Source organism: Mytilus edulis, chromosome 11 (genome assembly GCF_963676685.1).
Source record: "Mytilus edulis chromosome 11, xbMytEdul2.2, whole genome shotgun sequence".
NCBI classification, from domain to species: domain Eukaryota; kingdom Metazoa; phylum Mollusca; class Bivalvia; order Mytilida; family Mytilidae; genus Mytilus; species Mytilus edulis.
In genome coordinates, this window is record NC_092354.1 from 21275596 (window position 1) to 21298420 (window position 22825).

At 33.4% G+C, this 22825-nt stretch overlaps 1 protein-coding gene across 1 annotated transcript; it reads left to right on the plus strand.

Annotated features, from left to right (window-relative positions):
* The first annotated feature begins 479 nt into the window (after window positions 1-479).
* Window positions 480-22581, plus strand: LOC139494676 (uncharacterized). Its single transcript, XM_071282839.1, has 5 exons — window positions 480-627; window positions 15750-16112; window positions 19459-19642; window positions 21193-21266; window positions 21824-22581. The coding sequence occupies exons 1-5, from the start codon at window positions 574-576 to the stop codon at window positions 22007-22009; spliced, it is 861 nt and encodes a 286-aa protein (XP_071138940.1). The 5' UTR covers window positions 480-573; the 3' UTR covers window positions 22010-22581.
* Window positions 22582-22825: the final 244 nt, after the last annotated feature.

Consider the following 22825-nt stretch of genomic DNA (forward strand, 5'->3'; position numbering starts at 1 on the left):
ATTACAGTTGTAGAACTATTTAGAATACTTGGCTATCGAGTAACCTGTAATAAAGAACAAATGATAAACAAGGAGACGTGTTGTGATTGCAAAAGAGACAAAGTTGTATCCAGCAAAGTTAAAATAAAGTGGGTGAGAACATTTATAGGCAGATGTACGACCTTCAACAATGAGAAAATCTCACAATGTTTTGTAGGTTATAAAAGATGCCGACATTAAAACTATGAAAGAATGCTATCGAGAAAAACTAACGGCCTAGTATTTAACATAACAATTTACGAAAATAAAAAAATCCAAGGATTTTATTCTATTTGTCGTAAGGTACAGTTTGCGGTTGTTCAATGTAATCGCTGCCTATTTTTGTACGGGATTTAATTGAGGTTATGTGTCACATGATAAATGATTTTCTGAAAATTTAAATAAAAACGTCCTGATTGTTGACTAAGACATTATTTAATTATTAACCTTTTTATTATTGCAGTACACTCGTACCTATGCTTTGGTCTACTGCCCACGTATATGTGCATAGGTTTCAAATTCTTCCTTAAACATAATTATATCTAAATATACAAAATGGCAGGATTTTTCTTTTCGGCAGATCCTCGGGATTTTTATCAGAGTAGTGGAGTAAGTATTTCATAAGGATTACTGTAGATTAATTTTTTTTTCGTGGCAACCAATTTTTCTGGATAGAGGAAAACTTGCATTTTTGTGAATATTTGATTTCGTGGTTTTCTAAAAAAAATCTTCATACAATCAAATAGAAAATTTGTAAGTCGTTGGACAATGAAATTCGTGGTTCCCAGGTTATCACGAAATCCACGAAAATTGGTATCTAACGAATAATAATGACTCCACATTATGTGTTTTCGATACTTTGTTCTTAATATCATAAAGGTCATCTAAAGAATTAAAAATGGTTTATGCATCTATGAACAACGCAGTTCCTTTGGGTCTTTGATGGGGAGATTTTTATTTTTTGAGTTAACATACACATTTAGTCTTAATTGTCATCCTAGCACAACGCAGATATGTCTGTTCACCCTGGTAGCACTCATAGGCTTGGTACATTAGATTGTGCTTGGTTGACTAAAGATGAAGCTGATGAAATGACATGGCTTTAAATAAATAGTTTTTTAAGGGTTTACGATTAAATGATAAACATGCAAACGAATCCGAAAGTATTTAAAGCACAAGTTCGAAAATACTGCACAAAAAGATGGACAGAATAATTTAAAAAACCAAGGCGATGGGTATGATTGGCAAGGAGATAACTATCTACCAAAGTTCAAACGAAGTGGATGTAAGAAATTAAAGGCAACTGTACGGCTTTAAACAATCAGACAAACACATACCATTTAAGGAAGCTGGCTTGTCATATTTTGGATTTTTTGTCAGAATTTCGGAATCCTCTGGTTTTATCCATTTGTATGCCTTGTTAAAAATTTCCCGGTGACCCCATTTTTCTTTTTGTAAATCTTTTACATGTATAATGATAAGCCTTCTGTTAAAGTCTACTAAAATTTTAATTACTTTTTTACAGTTTTCGAGGGCTTCAACTTGTCAATGATAAAGCTATGAAAAGTCAAGAGAGAATATTTTCCCGCCAAAATTTCAATGGCTAATATCTCGAAAACAAGCATGGTGACCTATATGTCTTTTTTGCTCTTTGGGCTCCTTTATTAATCCCCTTTCAATATAAACTAGTGTTTTGAAAAGTTAATTACTTTGAAACTGAGAAGCCAACTCCCTTAAGGTAGATAGGGTGTCTTCCTCCATTTTGGATTTTGAAATACCAGAAAACAAGGTCTAGATTTTTGATAAAATGTGCAAATTTTGAAATTAGTAGGTAATTTATGAGTAAGATTTTTTATAATAATATAGAATATGCCATGTTTTATCATATTTATGGTTGTATTTTACCAAAAAACAAATACTTCTGTTTGATTAATTTTTTTCCAACTTTGCCAAATAAGGGGAGGCAACTCAAATGCAAGGGCAGATAATTCAGATAGTGTTACTTTTACAATGGAATGTGTTAGGAATTACCCATTTTAATATGTAGCAAGAAAACGAGTCTGGTGACCCCATTTTTTCTTCTTCTTATCTGAAAGAATAATATTGTAGCTACCTTCTCATATTTTATCTCAAAATTCTATGATGTAGTTTTCGTGTTATGACCGAAAATTGGGTTTTCCATGAAAAATCTATACAAAATTTGACAATTTTGCACAACCTGTAGTGTGAAAATAAGTCCGGTGACCCATTGTTTTCATTAATGTTCTTAAACAAGCAGGATATAAACTACATTTTGACAAACTATTATGAAATTCTATGAATTATAATTTAGACACCCCATCTACCTTAATAGACAATAAAAGGACCCGACATGAAAACTATGAAACAATTGAATTGAGTAAACTAATACATATCAATTTAATTCAATTCAGATCTTTATTGCCATAAAACTACATATTTCTAGTATGTGACACAACATAACAAAATTAAAATAAAAGATAACAAGATCAATAATATACACAATAAAAGTAAATATTTTAAGAGTCCCGTGTCCTCAGTTCAATAGACTGTTTTAAAAAGGATCCTAGCTTATTTACCTGAATTTGTAAAATTGGGTTGAGTATATATGATATTTTATCTAAGTCATTTAAATTTTTAAAGTGGACATTCCGCAAGGTATTCTATTTAATTTCGGAAATTAAAGTTATAATTCTTTAAAAATGATCCTGTTGTCCTTCAATTTGTTATCAATTAATTTTAAAAGGTATACAAGTTAATTTGGTCTTTTCTATAACACATACATTTGCAACTATGGCTGCATATACAAAACATATAGTGATATTCAAAATATTAATCAATATGTTACATGTTATTGTAATTGTTCTTTAAACGCTTTCAGTATAAATGGTAGGAATGAATTAGGTTGAAGCGAGTCGATTAAACGTTAATATAGTTTGGTTAATAAATGTGGTGGAAAATTAGGCAGCTTATCTGAACTTTGAGCCAGTACCGAGGGTTCCTTGTCTCGTGTATCTTCAATGCCACGTCTTACGTCACTTATCGCGTTTTCATCTGTCGTACCCACTACATCGTCAAATTATTCTATGTAATCAATAGTTGTACCTTTCTGCAGGCGGATTATACTATTGCCATCATTTAAAATGGTTAAGGGACAACTATTTTTTTTCAACTACTATTTAGTGAGCATGGTCCTCAGCACTTCTATTAGTTTTAACAGTCACTTCTGAGTTTGGCAGAACTGTGATGGTTCGTTTGTTGCAAATTTGCTGAGTTAAAATCTCGTTTCTTCTGTTAAAAAATGCTTCATTTATCACTTTATTGTTGATGGTAACTGTGAGAGAACTCCGATTTATCACTGCGCTCAGTGTGTTCAAAATATCTATCCTGTGTATACCATCGTCTGTTAATGTCTCTTTGCACACATCCCATGGTATGTTTAAACCATCAATGTCGACAGTCGATTTTGTGATGAGGCGATGTTTCAAGGCCAATAGACTTGGGAGTCGAGCGTCGGCCTACTGGCCCGACCCTTTACTGTTTAGAGAATCCATTGTTTGGGTTGTGCTTTGATTTGCTCTGTATCCTGGTGAAGGTGACCGTTGTCTGAAATAACCGGGATTTCTGTAGTTTGTCCGTGGAGATGCTAACCGTTGTCCGTAGGGACTATACTATCTCTGGCTTAGGGAGTGTTCTGGTCGATAGGCAGTAAACCAGTAAACAATTGGCATTCATTTGTTTCAGATCCGTTCATCATCCGTTTTATCTGTTATACGTCCGGTAGAAGTTCGTTTCTCATTCGTTCAACATCCGTTTCATCAGTTAAACGTCCGGTAGAAGTCAGTTGGGGAATTTATTTTCCAGACCTCCAACGGATGTTTCACGGACACGTAACTGAAACAAAACGGAAACGAAACGGACGAGTACCGTACAAAACGGACGACATATTATCCGTTGGACGTCCGTTCAAAGTTTTGAACATGCTCAAAAATTTCCTCCAGACAGAACGGACGTCGACGGATTAAACGTATGCTAAACGGACATACAACGGATATGGACGGACGTCTAACGGATAAGAACGAACATCTTACGGACATGAACGGATTTTAAAAAAAGTTATTCGTTAGGCGTCCGTTCGTGCTATCTGTAAGGTGTGACCGAGGCTTAAAGATCTACTTTCCCCTTTCATTAACAAAATCGCGCGTGATTTTTTTTTTTCGCAGAAGCGCACGAGTTTGTTTTTTTTTTTTTTTGGTAAATGAAACACTTATCATTGTTTGAACGTTTCAGTGGAGTTAATTTATCCTTGTTTACCGATTGTTTTGAAAATTTAAATATGTGTTATCTGCACTTATTATTGTTACTGCCTTTGCTATTCACATGTACGTATAACTAATATATTCCGATCTGAGTTTCATACATAACACAGTCTGCTGCATTTCGAATTAGTTTCTTTTTGTGTTTTTGTGTCTCTCTTTTCATTAACGATGTCTATATTTATGATAGAACAGAATTTCCATTGATCTCATTTAAGCATTATATCAAATACGTAAAGTTTTAGAAATTACACATAAGTTCATACGCTGTATCGAGAAAAAAAAATTACTGTCCGTTTAATAATAGCATTATATGAAATGTCCTTTTAGTTTTCTTTGCTTTTAAATATATTTCGGAAAAGAAGGACAAAGTAACGTTTCTGTATTAAAAAATAACGAAATCGGTTTGTCTACTTTCTCTTAATACTTCATCGTTAGTGCAAAAATACATGAATAGGAGCCTGCAGAATAAATATTGTTTTGAAAATTTGAATAAAACAAAATATATATTTATCGACTCGATTGTTGACTCAGATACTATTATATAATCGCGGTACACACGCACCTATGCTTTGGTCTACTGCTCACGTATTTCGTGCATAGTTTTAAATTCTTCCTTAAAATAACAAGAAAATGGCAGGATTTTTCATCCTCTTTTTTTACCTTCGCCGTATTTGGTACAACATTTAAGAAATTTTGAATCCTCAATGCGCTTCAACTTTTAACTTGTTTGGCTCTATAACTACTTTGATCTGAGCGTCACTGATGAGTCTTGTGTACAAAAAAACGCGAATCTGGCGTATTAAATTATAATCCTGGTAACTTTGATAACTATCAAAATGGCAGTCTGAATCAATCCTTATATTTATTAATCGTGAATTATGTTATTGTATTTAATAGTCAGAACGGCAGGTCTTGTTGTACAGTTAACAATGTCTAAAGAATACATCATTATTGATATACTATTATTTTAAGGTATTAAATGGAAGTCATTTAATTTTAAAAAAAATAATAATAAAAATAATAAAATATGAGATAAAGTTGATGAACAATGAGTGTCGTCAGTTGCAAGTTGAGTATTGTTTCAGAATCCTCTAGTTCGTACATGTATAAGATAAATCCCCAAAGTATAACCAATTCGTGTAAAACACCGAAACTGCTCAAGACGATACTGAACTCGCACGTGACGCATCTCATGCATTGATTATCTATAGTTTGACTATTTTATTTTATATGTCTGTTTAGTTCACGCATCATTGTAAATCAATGTAATTATAACGGAATTTTGATGAGACTGTCAACAAATTGAGAGGTTTCACGCTATAAACCCAGGTTTAATCCACCATTTTCTACATTTGAAAATGCCTGTACCATGTCAGGAATATGACAGTCCTTTTCAATGTGTTTTGTCATTTGATTTTGCCATGTGCATGATGTGATTAGGGACTTTCCGATTTAATTTTCGTCTGAGTTCAGTATTTTTGTGATTTTACTTTTTGCTCATCGAATATTTCTATGAAACCCTCTTTTCTCTTATTTTACTTTTTTATATTTTATCACACTTTGAATTTATGAGAATCGAAAACTGGTATACTATATCAATTATGTGGTCATTTTTATAAATTTCCTGAATATAAAACTTTGAATTTTCGAAAAACTAAGGATTTTCTTATCCCAGGAATAGATGTCCTTAGCCGTATTTGGCACAACTTTTTGGAAATTTGGATCCTCAATGCTCTTCAACTTCGTACTTGTTTGGCTTTATAAATATTTTGATATGAGCGTCACTGATGAGTCTTATGTAGACGAAACGCGCGTCTGGCTTACTAAATTATCATCCTGGTACCTTTAATAACTATATACAACTAATGCCTTTATTTGGTAACTTTAATTTATTCGCCTCTGTTGTAATCGTGACGACTATACCTAGCCCTTAAATACAAATTAAATGTTTGAATTAAACAGCATATATTTATCGTCCGTGTGGTTGATCTCTGATAATATCTTATTATTAACCTTTTTTAATTGCTTTTTTAACATAACATGTACCTACAGATTGGTCTTCTTCCACGTATTTCTTGTATTGAGTTAAATTTGTGTATGTTTTGATAGACAGAGTCCAAGGAATGATATTAGAATTGAATAGTGTAGAAATTATTTCAGAAGGAGTGTTAGAATTTTGATAACTCTGTTCCTGATGTCTTAATGGTCAGATATTAGAAAATAGTTATCAAAGGTACCAGGATAATAATTTAATACGCAAGACGCGCGTTTCGTCTACATAAGACTCATCAGTGACGCTCATATCAAAGTATTTATAAATCCAAACAAGTTCAAAGTTGAAGAGCATTTAGGATCCGAAATTCCAAAAAGTTGTGCCAAACACGGCTAAGGTAATCTATGCCTTGGATAAGAAATCCTTATTATTTAGAAAAATTCAAAGTTTTGTAAACAGGAAATTTATAAAAATGACTACATTATTGATATTCATGACAACACCGAAGTATTGACTACAAGGCTGGTGATACCCTCGGAGACGAAACGTCCACCAGCAGTGGCATCGACCCAGTGGTGAAAATAGTTATCAAAGGTACCAGGATTATAATTTTGTACGCCAGACGCGCGTTTCGTTTACATAAGACTCATCAGTGACGCTCATATCAAAATATTTATAAAGCCGAACAATTACAAAGTTGAAGAGCATTGAGGATCCAAAATTCTCAAAACGTTGTGCCAAATACGGCTAAGGTAATCTTAGCAAAATATTTTTAAAAAAAATGATATTTTGAAACCGGGATTTATTTTAATTTCATCATAACGACCTTACCGTTCTATATGAGACAGTATTCATAGTATAAATTGATTTGTAAAACAATAAGCTTTCTTTATAAAACACTTACACTCAAGAACGCTGACTGAACCTAAAATTGTTACTCTACTTAACAATAAGAATAGGTGATCTGATTGTCACTGAGGCAAAGGAAGATTTAGATGTTACTCGATTACATCGCCAAATAAGAATTTGTACAGCTAAATGAATTCGCCCTTTGTAAAATCGATTTATACTTAAGACGGAGAATTTAGATAGAAATTACTTAATTGAATAAAATGATAGATATTATAAATCTTATATGTTTGTGTTACCTTGATTTCAATGGTCTGCTGCACAAGTATTTCATGCATTGTTTTAAAATTCTATACTTTACTTATGACGTTCAGGATGTTTTTACATTTAAATCGAGAAAATTTCAAGCTTTGTCTTTTCGTCGATCCTTGGTATTTTTATCAAAATAGTTTATTTTAGTATTTTGTAAGGATCATTAGATTTCAATAATAACTTTGTAACTAATATCATAACGATCACATAAAAAATATATATACATTTTTTGTACTTATACAAATGACAATATAAGATACATAATGAACACGGAACACAATCACATCCTTTTCCCAAACCCAAAATAACATCCATATCGTCAGGTATAAGGGTTATAAAATTGCACGCCGATGTAATACATATATATTTTTTTCAATTTAAAATTAATATTTATTGTCATAAAAACTCTGAACAATAAGTTTGTTACAAATAATATAAGCATACACAGAATACATTTCACAAACAAAACCATATGAAAACATTATTCATAAAATATAAAAAGCAAGAATGCAAAACAATTTATCTATATGATATATAACTATATCTAAATAAAACAAATCAAGAGTCCCCTGTCCTCAGTTATAATGCCAATTTAAAAAGAACCCTTATCTTTCTACTTCTACTTTGAGGTTGAATGACAAAGATGATATTAAATTTTCTCATTTTTTTGCGAGGACATAACATCTGACATATGTTTAAATACATTTGCTATAAAGTTATCGCTTACTTTTTTGCTACAGTATAAAATAAAATGAGCTTCATCATCCGGTGTATTACAGGATGTGCATATTCCTTTTTTTTTTCTTTATGTACTTTTAAATGTCTTCCTTTTTCTATCATCAAATTATAGTCGCAAATTCTCATTTTTTTATGTTACTTCTTTTTTCAATAGATTTACAGTTTATGTAATTTTCCATTTCTTAATTTTGTTTTAAACTTTTACGTAAATACAATTTACTTTTTTTATCCATTTCTTTCAAGTTTTTGCTCATTTTTGTATTTGTGTACAAATTTAAGACTTGAATTTTTAAGGTGTTTTATTTAACAGCTTTGAGTAATTTGTCCTTTTGTTTCCCTCAAAAATGGATACGTCCATGTTTGCCTCTTTCAAAATATTTTTCACAGATGTAAACCAGGTATAGCAACCTGAATCATCTAAATTTTTAGAAAGTAAAAAAAAATCAAATAGTGATAGATAACTTTCAGATTAAGTAATCTTGATAAGTAAAGTATACTCTGATCCTTGTAAACTTATCGCTCCTTTAGATAAACGTATTCTGAAAGGTTACATATTCAACACCGTAATAAGATCATTGAATATTGTTTTATTGGTATAAATATTGATTATGTTATCAGTAAATTAAAAACAAACTAAATATTACTAGTAGTGGATGGCATACATCTTCACCAAGAACTTGTTGTGTTTTTTGTATATTCCAAATCTTTGAATTTTTCATCGCACTTTGCTTGTCAGTGGTAAAGAATATGCAATGAGAATTTTTTTTCTGCAAGATGACAAAGTAGTATCAACAAGTCAGTGTCTTCTCCGTATATCACAACTTCTTGTCTGTTTGATTTTTCTACAGCTTTCTTAACTATAAGTAAATCTGCATCTTCCTTGGCTTGTATAGCCTCGATGCTATGTTCTTGAAATGTATCGATCAGCATTTCAACAAATCTTTGTTTGTTAGATTGGTTTAAGAGAAATGTTTCTTTCTTAACTCGTAGTGGCATGTCTCTCGTGAATATGATTGTGTTTGATTGTATTCCTTTGCTTCTTCTGAAGTGAGTGATGTCTTTTGTTGATGAACTATTATAGCCATCCATGACTACCGTTGGGTTGGAAAATCGTTTTCTGATATGATCTATGTACTTCATACAAATTTGAGAAAATGTCTGACCTTTAATCCACGGTATTCTATATAATAGAGATCCTCTGTCAATGACATGAACAATATTGGTTTCTGGTAGTTCTTGAGCTTGACAGTCACCCATGTTCCAAATAGCATCTGCAAGTGTTGCTTTTGCTGCTTGCTTTGGGACACCATTAGCCTCAAACAAAGAAGATGGAAAACTTGAAAGTTCGTATTCAAACAGTTCTGCTGTATTGTTTAGTGAGTCTTGTCCTACTGCTGTTAGTCGCTGAAACATTAGCTGAGGATCGACTTGTGGCTGTTGAGAGATATTTGAGTCTGATGGTCGTTTAGCGTCAAGTGTAACAATTTGGTCTTTCTTCTTAACTGAAATTTCCGAAACAAGATTTCCAGCTATAGACTCTATAATTTTATCGCCAACTATTTTTGCTTCATCTGCATTAGCATCGCTATCCGCTACCATTCCAGTTTTGATGTTTCTTAGTGTCTTGTCATTTGTGAAAGGATTTCGCTCTGTCAAGAATTCAGTGAGCAGATTTGAATCTTTGTTATCTCTTTCCATTCTACTTTTGCTGTTCTCAATATGCTGGTCACTAGTTTTATATCCCGTGCCAGTTAACTGCTGCATGGCATGGTTGTATTCGGCTAAAGTTGGTATAGACAAGAGCCATAGTGTTCTTTGGACTTCTCCCATACCTCTGCCTCTAGTTAATCCTCCAGTTGACTTTACGTTTCTCATTAGCACTTGTTCTATCACCAAATCTGTGGACAAGCCAGCCCAAAATCGGTCACTTCTTCGAACAACATGTTTACCATTCATAAAATGAGCATAGATATCTGGATGGTCATTTTCTAGATTTTGCATCTGAGAGAGGTAAAAATATGCAGATTTGGTGTACAGATTGTGGCCTGAAGCTGCCAAATATGGTAGCATTTCCTTCAGTGTTGATAAATGTAGAAGCCAATCTCCTGTCCTTTCTGCAATGAGGAAACGTTTTAAAATGGCCACCATGTCTAGAAAGGACAGCCAAAGTTATGATGTCCTGGATTGTTTTAGCTCATTCCGTTTCTTTTGTAGCAGTTCTTGTATGGCTTTTAAAGTTCGACTCTCAAGTGCATCTTGTAAAGAGATCTTCGCTTCCTGTAAGTGTTCGTATATTTCACAAGCTTTCGTTAGCAATTGATGTTCAATATTTGGGGAATGATTGATTTCGTTCTCATGTTCTTCTAAAACGTCATGTCCAAAATATCATTTGTCATCAAAGTGTGAAGAGCTGTGTCAACGAGCATGAATCCACGGACAGCACGAGATACGGCTTTTTACATATATAACATATGTGTCACTGCATTAGGTGCATAAATAAGTTCAAGAACCTCTTTCAGTCCCGAGCCTGACATAATCCGCCCTATACTGCCCAAAAAACTCATCTGTGTATGAAAACCACCTAATCGTACAATAATGTTACTGCATTCTTCCCCACTTGTGATCATGACAGATTTCCAGTAAAGTGGTTGATCAAATGTTATAACAGGAGTTCGTCCTTGACGAGAGACCTCTTTTGATACGAACATAAGGGTCGAGTAGATGCAGCTCATATCACTTGGATTTAGGTCAATCATAGGCAAAAAAGTAACATCAGAGACACCTGTACTGATACCTTTCTGAAACATCTGCATTGTTCCTGACCATTCAGGATTAGGGGACTTTAATTGCCGTGTCACATGTCTCAATGTGTCTATTTGCCATGAATTGTTGAACACTCTGCCTTTCAAAATTTGAAGTTCTGGAAATTTCAATGATGTAAACCCTTTGTGTTTATCTGCATTGTAGTGACACATGTTGATTTGACCACATGCTAGTATTTCCTCTGTTGTAACATCTAACCTAGGAATGTGAAAAGGCTCTTTTTCTATGCCTGGTGTAATACATGAGATAATTCCCATACCATGAAAGGTATTGTTTCCATCGACAGTACAAAGGTTGTGATCTACGTTGTCAGCCATGTATTGGAGACAATGTGATTCATCATAATGATTGGTTGTTTTTTCTTGTTTCGAGATAACAGCAGATGTTTCGAATTTCTGAACCTCTGAATACGAAGAACAAAAACCCATGTTGCTAAGTGTATCAACTAAAAATCTCGAGCCAAACATATGATGCATTTGTATGGCAAGTCCAAGCTGCAATGGTTCAATTACAAGTCTGGGTCTTGTTGCTTGCATGATGGCTTGTCCTATCGAACTGATTTTCAATGAGGCGTCCTTTTCCGAAAATAAAGCCTTCAAAAATAATGCCAAACTTTCGGGAATATGTGTTTCATGTGACAAAATATCGTTGTCGCTTGGATAAAAATTCTTGTCCACTGGCATAGATCTAATTTCGGTTTTAATAAGTGTTGCTGCTGTTTTTAACAAGAAAATCTTGTGGTCTTCGTCTGATTTTTTCAGTTTAGATTCTGTATAGAAATTGTGTATTATAGTAGACGCAGTTTGTCGGAATGTTACTACATTTTGTTTTCCATTGAGCTCTGTTATTAAAATTGATGATCCATAATGTTCTGGTACCTTCTGCTTCATGTATGGTTGACTATATGCTTCATCACCACACAAAGCTTTCATTCGATCAACTAGGTCTTTGATGGTTAATTGTTCATCGTGGTTATCTTAAAAAAAAATCAAGCACTTTTAAGAAATGTTGTTCATTTGTATTTGGTCTGCCTCTTTTTATTTGGCTCTTGGTGAAAATAGATGTGGTACATTTTTTCCTGTTCTGAAGTTTGTGCTGCAGGAGCTATGGTATAATGCGTCAACTGCTTGTAAATCCCGTGCAAACTCTATTCTTCCTTTGACTTCGGTTGCCCATTCATCTTTTCTTTCAATGCAAATCTGCTTTACGGTTGTCTGGAATTTAGTTGTTTGAACGGCATGCACATCAAATAATTTTCTTTTTGCTGTTGTTTCAATGGTAGAATTACCACAAAATAAGCAGTCTTCTTGAAAGCTGAACTGTTTCTCTGACCGAAGTGTAGGTGGTGTAGCTAGCGGTGCTGGTGATGTAGATTTTCTTTTTAATTCTTTGATGACGAGTGGATTTGCGTAAGAACGTCGGCAGTGTTAATACACAAGCTGACCTGACCTGGTAACAATAGTGTCTCCTCTTTCTATACTTGCATTATTTATTCCAATACTGCCCTTTTCTCGCAGTTCAACAGCCTTGCTTCCATTTTGTATATCATCATTACATAGTATGCAGGTATCCATGTTGTCTTAATTTCAGCAACCTACAAAATATAACGAAACTCATGAATATATGTTTTATGATTGTTACAAATTATGCAGATTCTTGTACATAATACTAATATACAATCAAAGTTGTTTTGTATATGTTTTAGAAATTAAATTGAAATATTAAATTGTTAGTTCCATCTAACCTTAATTTGCTAATGATAAAACATGATTTATAGAAAATCCATATCAGTCATTTTCGCTACGAATTAATGATATTTATATAGCCATTTCTATTTTTAAATATATTTCTCTCACTGAAATATCACTGTTTCGCTATAATTGATCAATTTCTCTTTTGTAAAACTGTTGAAAAGTTATTTCATTTTGAAAATTATATCGTTTTTCCTGGGTTTTTTCCTGAGTTTATAGCATAATTTCGAGATTTATACGTAAAATAATGACATGTTTTTGTTAATTTGGCGCTTCGTACTTTTTTCCCCCGAATAGAGGACGTTAGGGTTAAACAGTTTTTTCGTCTTTTAATTCGTTCTTTGTAATGTATTTTGTTCTTGTTTTTCAATTTCTAGTTTTATATACTTAATAAACATAGCAGTTCATTTTATTTACGGCTATGTTTATGAAAACAAAGTATCAAATATCAAAGGGAGATAATCAAAATTTGCGGAGTAGAATGTCTTTGTTTTGATTTAAAGTTACGCATGTATTTGGAATAATTGAGTGTGTATTGGTTTCAGATTTACTACAATTCATAATATCTAAGTTATCGTTTGATATACATACCATTCTCTGTTGAAATTGAGAGGTTCAACGTTGTTTACTTCATATCCCGTTTACATGACGTCATCTTTAACTGTGTATGGTGGACGGTCTTGACAAAAATACTCGACGTTATTTTGTACATTTTATTTCCGATTTTTAAATATGTTCCGCAAAATATATTTTTGTATATTTTTATTATGTTCTTTTTCAAATACAACACAATGATTTACAACAAAAAAATCTTGTGTTGCAATTAGTTTGAGGTTAATTTTTACATTGACTAGACTATATGGCATATACATACACATTTATGGATCTACAATCTGTCGATACCTGTAACTTGGCATTGCACAAGGTCGTGTTTTTCTGTGACTGTTTATGACGTCTTTACACTAAATCCATTGGATGTTGGATGTGTACGGATTGATAATTTAGTCTTAGATGCATGATTTTTTATTAGTTGTTAGTGGCTTTCATCTAGGTGTCAGATAACTGCGAGTACTCCCAGATCTGTTCCTACTGTCTTTCTGTTGTCGGGATATATAAGTACCCGCCTACATCTATTTGTATTTTTGTCTATCTGATGAGTTAATTCTTTTTCAACTAATTTTTATAGTTCGTTCTTATGTTGTACTGTTATACCACTGTCCCAGGTTAAGGGGATGGTTGGGATCCCGCTAACACGTTTAACCCCGCCACATTATTTATGTATATGCCTGTCCCAAGTTAGGAGCCTGTTATTCAGTGGTTGTCGTTTGTTTATATGTTACATATTTGTTTTTCGTTTATTTTTTAAATAAATAAGGCCGTTAGTTTTATCGTTTGAATGGTTTTACATTGTCATATCGGGCCTTTTAGAGCTGACTATTCGGTTTGAGCTTTGCGCATTGTATGAGGCCGTACGGTGACTAGGCCTGTAGTTGTTAATGTGTCATTTTGGTCTCTTGAAGACAGTTGTCTCATTGGCAATCATACCACATCTTCTTTTTATATTTGAGTTTTTATATGCATCTCTAGTGGGAATTTATTTAGCTCTGTTCTCACAGCTGTATTTGATGACGATTTTCTTGTTCCGAGGATATACTTACAGAAACAAATGTATTTTTTCTAAACATGATTTATCAGTACAATTAAGGTCCCATTAAGGGGGTCTATATTTGTTTTGGAGATATTTGCACGCTTTTATGCTCTGAATTTTGAATTATACGTATAGATATAAGTAATTTCTTAATTATAAGTGGCATTTGGTTTAACTATAGAGTAAAAAAGACTGCAATACAATTAACGGTACCAATTTTCTTGCACCAGATGCGCATTTCGACAATACGCGTCTCTTCAGTGATGCTCGTGGCCAAAAAAATTGAAATCCAAAACAAATATAAAAGATGAAGAGCTATAATCCAAAAGGTCCAAAAAGGTCCAAAAATGTGAAAGGAATCAGAGCTTTGCATTAGGGAGATACATTCCTTAATTCATAATAATTTCTATCATTTTATATATAACAGCAAATTTTAATAACACAAAATCCGTATTTTCATGCCAGTACCGAAGTACTGGGTACTGGGCTGGTGATACCCTTGGGGACTAATAGTCAACCAGCAGAGGCATCGACCCAGTGGTAGTAATAAAATTAACGGTACCGGTTGTCTTGCACCAGATGCGCATTTCGACAATACATGTCTCTTCAGTGGCCAAAATATTTGAAATCCAAAGCTTATATAAAAGATGAAGAGCTATAATCCAAATGTCCAAAAAGTATAGCCAAATCCGTGAAAGGAATCAGAGCTTTACAAATTGTAAAGTTTGCTTCGAAAATGTTGTAGGAAAACTTAAAAAAAACTGTTGCACAATGGTTTGTTAATCAAATACTTGTACACTTCTTTATTTATTTATTTTTTTGGTAATCCAGAAATTTCAAATTTGTTTTTTCGCCGCCATTCTCAAAAATGTTCAAGTTTACATACGACATTTTGGAAGCCCAACGACGACAGGTTAATAAAAACGAAAACGAAAATATGCCAATGGCATATAATGATACCATGATTAAATACAACTTACAATCCAAGTCAAAATGTATAAAAAAGTTAATGTATATATAAAGTCTAAGTACGGCCTTTAACACGGAGACTTGGCTCACATCGTATAGCAAGCTTTAAAGCGCCCAAAATACTATTACATATAAAAACCGAGAACCAATAAAGACCTATGAAACACACAAACAAACGACTTAGAACAGGCGCATAACAATACATGTTAAGGTATAGATTATAAAGGACTTAAGAAAAACAAACAGTGTTCTCAATTACTTCACGTACTTATTAGCTGTGTTTTCAAAACTCAAATAATTTAAACTTGCAGATGGTTGGCGGTGGTAACTTTGTACAACAAAATCCGTTTGGTATGGTTAGTCCAGCGCAATATGGTATGGTTAGTTCATCGCCTTATGGCATGGTCAATCCATCGTCATACGGTATGGTCAGTTCAACGCCTTATGGCATGGTTAGTCCAGCGCAATATGGTATGGTCAGTTCATCACCTTACGTCGGACTGGTAGCACAACAACAGCGACAACTCATTATGCGCCCTTCTTCCGGCTTAGAAATGTCGCCGTTTGTTCGCAGTCCCAGCTCAGGTTTACTTGCTATCCAATATAACGATACAGATGACGTAGAAACGCCGAGGATGAGAACTCCTTTTTTGGAGGAGGTTCAGGATAATACGGTAAAACTATAAAACTACCTGTAAAGTAAACCTTTTTTTGAAGAAATCCTGCTTATTTTCTCAATACTAACTGGTATATAATATGTAAACACTTGCCGGTGCGTGCCAAAATTGTTTTCACTTAAGAAGTTGCTCAACTACGAAAACAGTCAAACTCATAAATCTAAAACAAACTGACAACGCCATGGCTAAAAAGGAAAAAGACAAACAAACGGCAGCACACATGACACAGCATGGAAAACTAAAGAATAAACAACACGAACCCCACCAAAAAACTAGTGGTGACCTCAGGTGCACCTGAGGTCACAGGAAGGGTAAGCAGATCCTGCTCCACATGTGGCACCCGTCGTGTTGCTTATGTTATAACAAATCCGGTAAATAGTTTAATTCGGTAGGTCACATTCCTGAAAGGGAAGGGGATTGTAGTTACGACGTAAGGAACATATCCGATTTCATTTGTGAAACGGTTATTCCATAACGGTCGACCAACTCGTGATGGCGTCCGTAAAATTTACTAAGGGATGATTTCAACTTCACCATTTGGAACTCTTGGTTTAATAGCTTCCTAGTGAGCAGCAACCCTCTATCAAGAAAATCATGATAGGAAATGCAAGCAGCACGGGAATATCGTATATACCCCGTATGCCGGTGCTGCTGGAATGTTGCTACTCAGAAATGGAAAGTTCACAATTGGAAAGCTGAAATCATCTCTTTTGTCGTAAAGTTTTGTTTTTAACCCACCCTCATTGTCAATTTCTAGATGTAAGTCAAGATATGAGGCTGACTTAACTGTATCTGTAGTATCCTTTATCTCTAGCTCGATTGGATAGATGCGTTCCACATAGTCACCAAATTTTGAATTACATGTATTTAGTGAAGGAACATCATCTATATAGCAAAAAGTAGAGTTAAAGGATATTGCTAACTTCTTATCTTTCTTCCTAAGAAGTTCCTGCATGAAGTCAGCCTCATAATAATAAAGAAACAAGTCGGCAAGTAGAGGGGCACAGTTTGTTCCCATTGGAATGCCGACAGTCTGTTGAAAAACAAGTTCTCCGAACATAACAAATATGTTGTCAATCAAGAAATCAAGCTTCTTGATAATATCAGTTTCAGAGAAAACAAATATTGAACTCAAGATTAAGATTAAAACTAACACATATATATACATAAATAAGACTGAATGAAATACAATAATAAAGATTAAGTCTTACATGTAGCTACACAAATCCTCTTAAGTCAAAACTAGGGTGCACCAAAATGCTCCGAAAAGATACAAATGTCTTGGTCTAGTAGTAGCACTTATCTTGTAGCTCATAATGATTGGAAGTAAAAAGAAGTAAGGACAATGTCATTGCTTTTGTTTCAACCACATAGAATGAAATTCAAAACAGTGTGGCTGTGGCCATTGATTGACACATTAAATTCATCCATTGACTGGGACAATTTACGTGAACGTTTGTCTGTAACGACCACTGTTCACGACGTACCTACGATAGATATTTAAACTGTGGGGTTACCAAAGGTTTCTTAACGCCTTTAATTATAAAATAATTCGAAAAAATAATCAGGAATAACCTTTATGTTTTGATTTATATAATTGATATAAATCAAAACATCGTGTTATTTCTGATTAATTTTTCGAATTACCTTATTAAGGTGTTGAGAACCTTTGGTGACCTCATAGTTTAAGTGTCTTTAAAAAGTACATAGTGAGCAGTGGTCGTTACATACAAACGTTCACCTAAATTGTCCCAGTCAATGGATGAATTTAATGTGTCAATCAGTGGCCACAGCCACACTGTTTTGAATTTCATTCTAAAATTCAAAAGTTGTCAAGTTTCACGGGACATTTACTATTCGGGTGACTATCATATACTTTAAATAGTCTTACCTTTAAAGAATACTCGCTCCTCCAGGTTTTTAAATGTTGCCAGATATTCGGATCCCCTGGTTTTATCCATGTAGTGCAATTAAAATCCCCTCTAACCCTTTATTTCCTTTCCATAATTTGATTACATACAGTTTAGAATGTCATCTTTGAAAATCATATAAAATTCTCATCATTTTTTCATCGGTTCTAGAAGAAAAACAATGCAAATGTTAAGTTAATGAAAAGTATCCCACATTTAAAATGGCATATATATATCGAAATAATGCACACAGAAAGCATACGGACCCTGAATTACTTTTTTGTTTTTTCGGGGGCTTCTTTTTTCGTAAACAATCAATTTATTTTATTTTGAAACTGAGTAGCGAACACCCGTTACAGTTAAATAGAATTTTACCTATTGGACCATGAACCAGCACGAGTCGCAATCAATTATGTCAGACACATGGTATATAAAATTTGTAATATAAATAAAATGATTGACAGCTTGAAGACCTTGAACTAAATCATTGGAAATTGATCACATTACAGTTTTATCCAATGAAATGAAAGCTCGCGCAAGTCATTTTTGCGCCTAGTGTACATGTATGTTCTTATGCGGCGTATTTCATTTAATAGAGCCCTAGAATTTGAAGAAAGTAAAAAAAATGTCCGATTTTACCGATTTTTTAGTTTTGCGCCCCGTGTATGATTGTATGCGAAGGTTATTTCAGTATGTCATAAGAAAGTGAACAAAAATGTCGGATTCAAGTGACAAGGATTACATAATTATTCTAATGGCTGTAAGATTATTTTTTTTTTGTTGGTTTTCAAGGTATCATACAAATTAATCATATTTTAACGGTCGTTCATGTCATTAAAAAAAATGCATATTATTTTTGTATACATTTAATGTTTTCGTACAAACTGCTTTTCTTCCGTTGTTTTATTAATTCGATTATTATATTATCGATTAAATTTAAACACAATTTTATTGATAAAAGAATAAACAGTGGCGGATCCAGGGGGAGTAGATAGTGTATGTCCCCCTATTTGATCGCAGAAAGAATAATGGGATTTTTTTTCACAAAATTTTGTATCCGATATTTATTCCTTTTTCTAAAGTTACCCCCCCCCCCACCCCCCCCCCCTGCTTTTGAATCGAAATTTAATTGAATTTTCGGAAAGGAAATGGTACTACATTGTAGTATTACATTTTATTTTTTTCAGAACTGAAAGAAGAAACTTAGTATTTTTTCGAAAATTAAGAAAACTCGTAACAATCCTATATAGTTTGAAAAAGGTTTCTTCAGATGTGGTACAGATGATTTATTGCTTTTTGTTATTTTGTTTACATACAATTATTTAAGTTGACATTATACAAAATTGTATAACAAATTTTTGGTTTATTTTTCAATCTGTGTGAATGATGTTTTAACATATAGTATTATTTCATATATATGTTTTACTTTACAGCAATTGGTCCCAAGAAAGCCTAAAGTTAGTCCTTCTGTACAGAAAGATACTTATGCGTTAGATGATTGCAAAAAGTATTTAGATAACTTGAGTCAGAAAATTTCGGATTCCGAAAAGAGGATTGCTGAGTCTAGAAACGTTATTGTTGATTCAGTAAAGGTGTTTGCTGAATTGAAAGAGAAAAGTGGGTATTTTTTAAAGCATCATCACACAACTAAGCCGTTGGTTTTCCTTCATGAATGGGTTTACACTAGTCATGTTTGGGACCCTTGATAGCTTGCTGTTCGGTGTGCGGCTGTTTGTGGCACTAGAATTAAAACATTTGAAAGGCCAAATCAAATTCAAAGTTAAAGAGGAATAATAAACTAAATTTTTCGGACATCTTTAACTTACCAATGATATAAGTAAGAAAATGTGACTATGCAGGATTGGCTTTGATCATTGTTTAAGGCCGTACAGTGACCTATAGTTGTGTCATTTGGTCTCTTGTGAAGAGTTGTCCCATTGGCAATCACATCCCATCTTCTTTTTTATAACTTTAATTCGGTGGCTGTCGTTAAACTTTGTTGATATGTTACCTATTTGTTTTTCGTTCATTATTTTGTACTGAATTATGCAGTTATTTTTTTTTTGTTTGATTTTTTTTACATTTGTCATTTCGGTCGTTTAATGGCTGACAGATAATGCGGTATGGGCTTTGCTCATTGTTGGCGGTCGTACCTTTACCTATTATAATAGTGGTTCATTTATGTGCCATTTGGTCTATTGTAGAGTTTTCTAATTTGCAAGTATAATACATATTCATTTTATAAATAGTTTATTCGATATGTTATATATTTGTTTTTCGTTCATTATTTAGAACATAAATTATGCCGCTCGTTTGAATTGTTTTGCATTTTTCATTTCGGGTCGTTGTTTAGCTGACTTTAACATGTATAAGGTATGGGCTTTGCTCATTGTTGAAGGTCGTATTTCGACCTACATTGGTTAATGTCTGTGTCATTTTTGGCCAGTCGTCTCATTGGCAATTATACCACATCTTCTTTTAATAAAAAAAAATCATTACAACACAAAGGTTACCTGTCTTGTTTGTGCATGATATTCACGTGGACGAAACATTCACCAGTAATGTCATCGAACAAGTTATCAAAACATTAGGTTTTCTTGTAGTATTTAAGTCTTTCTAGTTATACAAAGAGAAGTTTGTCCTTACCCAAAAATAAAGGCAACACTAGTATACCGGTGTTCAAAAGTCATAAATCAATGGAGAGAACACAAATCTGGATTACAAACCATAACCGAGGGAACAAATCAACTATAAGAAGAAAACAAAGGAACAACAGGAACACCGAAAGGCAACAAAACGGCAACACACAAAGAAACGAACTTTTCACTAACAATTGCCATACTCCAGACATAGAGGACATTTTAAGAAAAAAAATGGTGGGTTTAACATGGTTTAATGGCATGCCATACCTCCCGCTCTATGACAATGTTAAAAATTAAAAATAATAAAACTCGAGCTCTTAATATAAAAAAAAGGAGATTGCCAATGAGACAACTCTCCAAAATGGACCAAAATGACACAGAAATTAACAACTATAGGTCACAGTACGGCCTTCAACAATGAGAAAATCCCATATCTAAACGTTAATTGTCTCACTATCACATCATTTATCTGTATGTTTGATTTAATTTCAACACAAACCTTTTGTATATCATCTTTCTTTACAGAGAACAAGAAGGTCAGCAAAAAGGAGAAAGATAATGAAAAACATGAAAAACTGTTAAGGAAATTGCGCGGTTTGGTAAATAAATTATATAGATATAAGAAGATGTGGTATGAGTGCCAATGAGACAACATCCCATCCAACTCAAAATTTGTAAAAGTAAACCTTTATAGGTCAAAGAACGGTATTCAACACGGCGCCTTGGCTGACACAGAACAGTTTCAGCAATATATGTATAGTTTGAGTAAACATTATTCATCTTTGTCAACATTTTACATTTTTTCAATCTTGTAGAATAATTTAATTTTGGATGTAACGCGTCTTCCGATTGGCTGACTTTGTTTTGTTTATCAGCTCATAGACATAATTTTGCGGCATGTGACCGTGACGTCATCAACGTTTTTTCGTGGTTTACTCCGGTTAAAAACACCAATGTTGATCATTGAGAAGCTTAATATTCCCTTTACAACACAACGTAATTAACACGTTTAGCTGATTTTACAGAGTTATCTCCATGTAGTGTTAGGTACCACCTTAAGGACTTTCCGTTTAGAATTTTCCTCTGAGTTCAGTATTTAGCCACTTTACTTTTTGGTAATGATGATGAGTTTGGTTTTTTTTTTTATTAATTTCAGAAAATTAATAAGGATTCTTCCAGGAAATGTACCATCTGCATGGACCGTGAGAAAAATGCTGTGATTTTACCGTGTGGCCACACGACCTGTATGGAGTGTGCCACGGAGGTTTATTTGGAGTCGAACCAGCGTTGTCCAATATGTAGGGCAGATATTGAAGATATTAACCCGTTGTATTTCGACTAAGATTGAAAAACTATGATTGAATTTAATTTGAACGAATTATAAGTTTTTGTGTATAATGAAAACAATAATTGCAGACTACCGGGTGAAAAACTATGATTACATTTAATTTGAACGAATTTTGATGGCCAACAAATGGTTGATAAATTTGAGTGATAAAAATAATATTTATTGCAAGTTTTTGTGTGAAATGAAAAAAAACCTAATTGCAGCTTTTTAAGTTTTATACCTTTTGTGTACTACATGTAATATGATGCATCTTTTGTTTTACAATTGTAAAATTCAATAATTGCATTTTTACACATAAGTAAGGGAGCCCTAAAAATCTAAAAAACATTGATCGTAAGTGACGAACAAGTCAGTATACATGTACTTACGATCAATCTTAGTCGTAAGTTTATTTGTGAAATAGACTCCACTTGAGTTTTTTTAAGATTTTCGACGCTATCAATCAAATTGTCTTTTCAACATTGAACATTACAAGGCATATGGAAAATCTGGATTCATGCTATTGTCGTTTGTTAATATGTACATATTTGTTTTCGGTCATTTTTGTACATAAATTAGACCGTTAGTTTTCTCGTTTGAAATATTTCACATTTGTAATTTCCCGCGGGGCCTTTTATAGCTGACTATGCGGTACAGGCTTTGTTACTGTGTCATTATGGCTCTTGTGGAGAGTTATCTAATTGGCATTATACCACATCTTCTTTTTTATAACTTAAATTTAAAAATCCGTACAAAATATATCAATCATTAAACACTATTTTAAATGGAACCACACACCCTACATATTACATTTTACACGTTATTGGGAAA